Source organism: Triturus cristatus, chromosome 9 (genome assembly GCF_964204655.1).
Source record: "Triturus cristatus chromosome 9, aTriCri1.1, whole genome shotgun sequence".
NCBI classification, from domain to species: Eukaryota; Metazoa; Chordata; class Amphibia; order Caudata; family Salamandridae; genus Triturus; species Triturus cristatus.
Genome location: NC_140592.1, coordinates 556,816,576 through 556,820,549, shown reverse-complemented (window position 1 = coordinate 556,820,549; position 3,974 = coordinate 556,816,576). Strand labels below are relative to the sequence as shown.

Genomic DNA, 3,974 nt, shown 5'->3' with positions numbered 1-3,974 from the left:
CAACCATAGGGCCTTTGCTCAGGGTATCTCTACCTGGGGGGAGTGGAGGAGCTGATGGTATGTCATGGCTAGTGTCAGGTGCTGCCAGCTCGCTCATCACTAGTTGCATCCCAGTCCCATCCCCAGGAACCCGATCCATGTCCTCATATGTTGCTACCTTGTAGTTCCTTTTGCTAGAGTAGTTCATCCCTACTATCTTAGTGCTAAACTTTTTGACGGAATGGTTACCTATCTGAAAGACGCAACATAATCCCAACTATGGGTATCACTAATTTCAGGATTGCTGTCAGCCATGAGGGCATCCAGCCAAAATCGAACCAGTCCGTTGGAAGAATGTCCGCAGGGGCACCTCCCTCCTCCTTCATTTCTTTTCCCAAGTTTGTCAACTCCTCAATGGCCCTTGATATTGATCCGTTATCCTCGTCGTTTCCTGGTATGAAGGTGCAGCAGGATTTTCCGATCTGATGGCACAGACCACCATCTTTAGCTGTTAGCATGTCGAGAAAGTAGCGATGTTCCAGAACCATCAGCCTTAAGGGACGCAGTTCTTCCCTGATTGCATTTAGTCCATCCCTGGTGCTGTTGATGGCTTTCATCACCTCATAGCGGGTTACCTCGAGCCACCTGGCATTCACTTTAGTTTGGAAAAGAGGAACAGTCCCTCCAAAGAAGACCTGGGCGTCGTTAAAGAGGCGGAATTCTTGAGGGATGGCGTCATGGGCATCGTTTGCAAAGTATTGAGCTGTTCGCCGGTGGCGGTGGAGGAATGTAACATCACCTGTCGTTGGCTGTGACAGTATGCTGGAGGCGTTTGATGCCGGCACAACCAGGTGTACTTCATGCACAGTCACAAGGGAGCATAGTCCGAGCCACTGAGTAGGTAGCTGGAGATAGAGGCCTTCTCCGCAAGCCCAGTAGTAGTCCATCAACGCGGAGGTGCCAAACTGCACATCAGAATTGAAGATAGTTTTGTTGCAATCTGTGTTACGTCCGACATGTACCTATGAAACAAAAAGAAGGGTTTTTTAGTTTAAATGCTCTTTTAGGTTCCGACATCCCTTCCCTGCCCCAGGTGTACCTGCCACTTTCCTGGTCCCATATTTGTTTACACTTCGCCTCTTCACCCCAGGCAATGTTACCTGTTTTGTCTGTTAGTTTCACCCAAGGGAGGCCTAAGGAGGCTGCTCTACACACTAGGCCCTCGACAGGGATCCATTTGTTCTTTACGTAAACCTGTGCTACTAGGCTCAGCACAGGTCTTTGGACACATGGACCCGTGGGGTCACCGCGACGGTGTATGGATCTATCACAACTAGCGTCGGGCACTGACACTGAGGTATATCCGTCCTCCAGGATCATTGGCCCATAAATGTCCATGTTTGGTCTAGCCTTTTTTCGCATGTTTTCCACCTCTGTCCTCAAAGCACCTGTCTCGGTGATAACCTCGTGTACCACGGGGGTATAGTCTCATACTGTGGTATTTACATTCACCCCATCCATTACAACTTTGCTGATCTGGGTCTGTCCCTGCGCGCGGCAAAGATATAAGTGCAGAAGGCACCTGGTAATGGGATATGGGACTTCTTTGGGAAAAGTTAGTCTGTCAGCTCCTACGGCATGGGGGATGTACGAACATACATAGCAAGAATCACTCGTTATTGATTTCCCTACTGCTGTCATGTCCCGGTACTATGAGTTGTCTAATAGGGAGGAGTGGACCGAATGTTCTCTTACTGACTGCTGTAGGTCTAGTAGAGGCCCGAAACCCTTTTGTATTTCAACAAGATGTTGGAATGTTTTGTGGTGCTTAGGCTTATAGCGGACCAGGGGTTTTGTTCTGTAGGGGGAGATAGCAAATCGGCGGGCTCTGTGGTGAGGAGAAGGGCGTTTGCAGGAAAGTTGTCGTTCTGTGATACTGGCAGCTCTTTTCCCTGTAATATTTCTATCCCCTGGGGCGGGAGCTGAGAATTTGAGATGCCCACTGGTGTGTGTGTGGCTAGTGCTGCTGTCGCGGAGCTTGGGACCTAACATGCTATGCGTTGTTTTCTTCTGGTTGTGGGTGACCGCTGGTAGAGTAGATAGAACAGTGGATGGTACAGTTTTTATGCTACCTATAGTAGGATAACTCCTTACGGCAAGAAAACAGATATACCAATTAAACGTTACTAGTGCCACTCCAACAAGGATACATAACATAAATATTGAGAAAATACATAGCTTTGCATCACGGCTGCTATATTCATGGAGCAGCACGTGGGTGTCTTCGTCTTCATCATCCGTGGAAGGGAAGCCGCTGTCTTCGTTCAGGGGGACCATGGGTATGTCGCTTCCTTCTTTTAGTCCATTGTCTAGTGCTGTGAAAGTGCAGTATCGAGGCGGACGTCCTTCCTGTGTATCCATGCTTTACGCTCAGCTATCCGGACGGCAGTTGGAGAAGAATCTGTCACCTCAAAAGGTCCTTCGAACTTGGGTTCTTCCCAGCGCCTGACGTGCTTCCAGATGAAGATCAGGGTCCCAGGACGGATCGGGGGGAGCTCAGGATCGGTGGGGCCCTTGTCGTTCCTCTTGGATACCTGGGCAGAATGGAACTGCGCAGCGCGGGTTAGTGTGCACAAGAAATCATAGAGCTCTGCTTTAACAATCTCAGAGGATGACTCACTATCAGTTTTGGGCCTGGTGGAAGGGACAGTTACATTTATGGATCGTCCAGTGACAAGCTGGTGGGGTGTGAAGTGGTGATCCGAACTTGGAGAATTTCTTAGTGAGAAGAGGGCAAGTGGGAGGCAGTAGAGCCACTTTTTACCGATGGTGGCGCTTATTTTACTTATTTTGTTCTTGAGCAGGCCGTTGAGACGCTCACAAATACCATTACTTTGGGGGTGGTAAGCGGATGTCAGTTTGTGTCTGATGCCTAGCATTGTGGTCAGGGAGGAAAAGATGGCGTTTGAAAAATGTGTTCCGTTATCTGCCCTAATGGCATCCGGGATTCCCCAGCGAGAAATGACGTCGCGGAGTAGGAATGTGGCTGCTGCTTTGGCATCGCAGTGAACGCATGGTCCAGCTTCGATCCAGCGCGAGAATGGGCATACTACCACAATGAGATATCGGTAATTTTGGCATCGGTCAATCATATCGACATAGTCAAAGTGGGGTTCCTTGAAGGGACCAGAGGATTTGGGGATGGTGGAAGCGACTGTTTTGAGAGTTGGGTTTGGTGAATATTGTTGACAGATGAGGCATTTGTTAACAAAGAGCTGTATTAATTCGTGAGCATTGGGGATGAACCAGTCTTTTTGTAATGTCGTGGACATGGTATCTCGGGAAACATGTGCGGGAAGATGTAGTTGGTCTAATGCCACTTGTAGTAAGGCTTGTGGCATGACAGGTTTCCTGGACATGGTCTGTCTATAAATAAAATCAGCAGGGTCCTGCTGTACTCCCCTCCTCTTCCATAACTCTTTCTCTTGAGGTGTTGCACTTTCTTGTATTTCTCTTAGATGTCGTTGGGCAATGTGATCATATTGTTGCGTGTTGTCCATGTGATAAGGAGTATTTGTGTCATGAGTTTCATTATTTATGTCTGTGTGCCGTGCTGGGGCTACACTATCCTCATGCATTTTTGTCTGCACTGTTGGAGCTATGCTTCCTTCTGTCTGCTTTGCTGGAGCTACTGCTTGGGCAACTAAGATAGGAATGTTTTGAGGATCTGGCTCAATCGCCGGTAGGGGGCCTCTGGCTGCAGCTTTGGCAGCCCAATCTGCCAGCGCGTTACCTCTGGAGACAAAATCTTGTCCATTAGTGTGCGCTACACATTTAACAACCGCTACCTCAGTTGGAAGCGTGAGTGCCTCAATTAATTCTTCCAGCAATTGTTTGTGACATACAGGTGCCCCATCTGATTTGAGAAACCCGCGCCTTTTCCAGCGCAAGATGCTCGAGTGTGTTGTTGTTGTGACATATGCAGAGTCTGAGTA

At 48.7% G+C, this 3,974-nt stretch overlaps 1 protein-coding gene across 1 annotated transcript; it reads right to left on the bottom strand.

Annotated features, from left to right (window-relative positions):
- Window positions 1-224: 224 nt before the first annotated feature.
- On the bottom strand, window positions 225-2,316 carry LOC146798278 (syncytin-2-like). The gene is made up of 2 exons (XM_085627722.1): window positions 2,224-2,316; window positions 225-1,001 (listed from the first exon to the last, which is right to left on the bottom strand). The coding sequence occupies exons 1-2, from the start codon at window positions 2,314-2,316 to the stop codon at window positions 225-227; spliced, it is 870 nt and encodes a 289-aa protein (XP_085483848.1).
- Window positions 2,317-3,974: the final 1,658 nt, after the last annotated feature.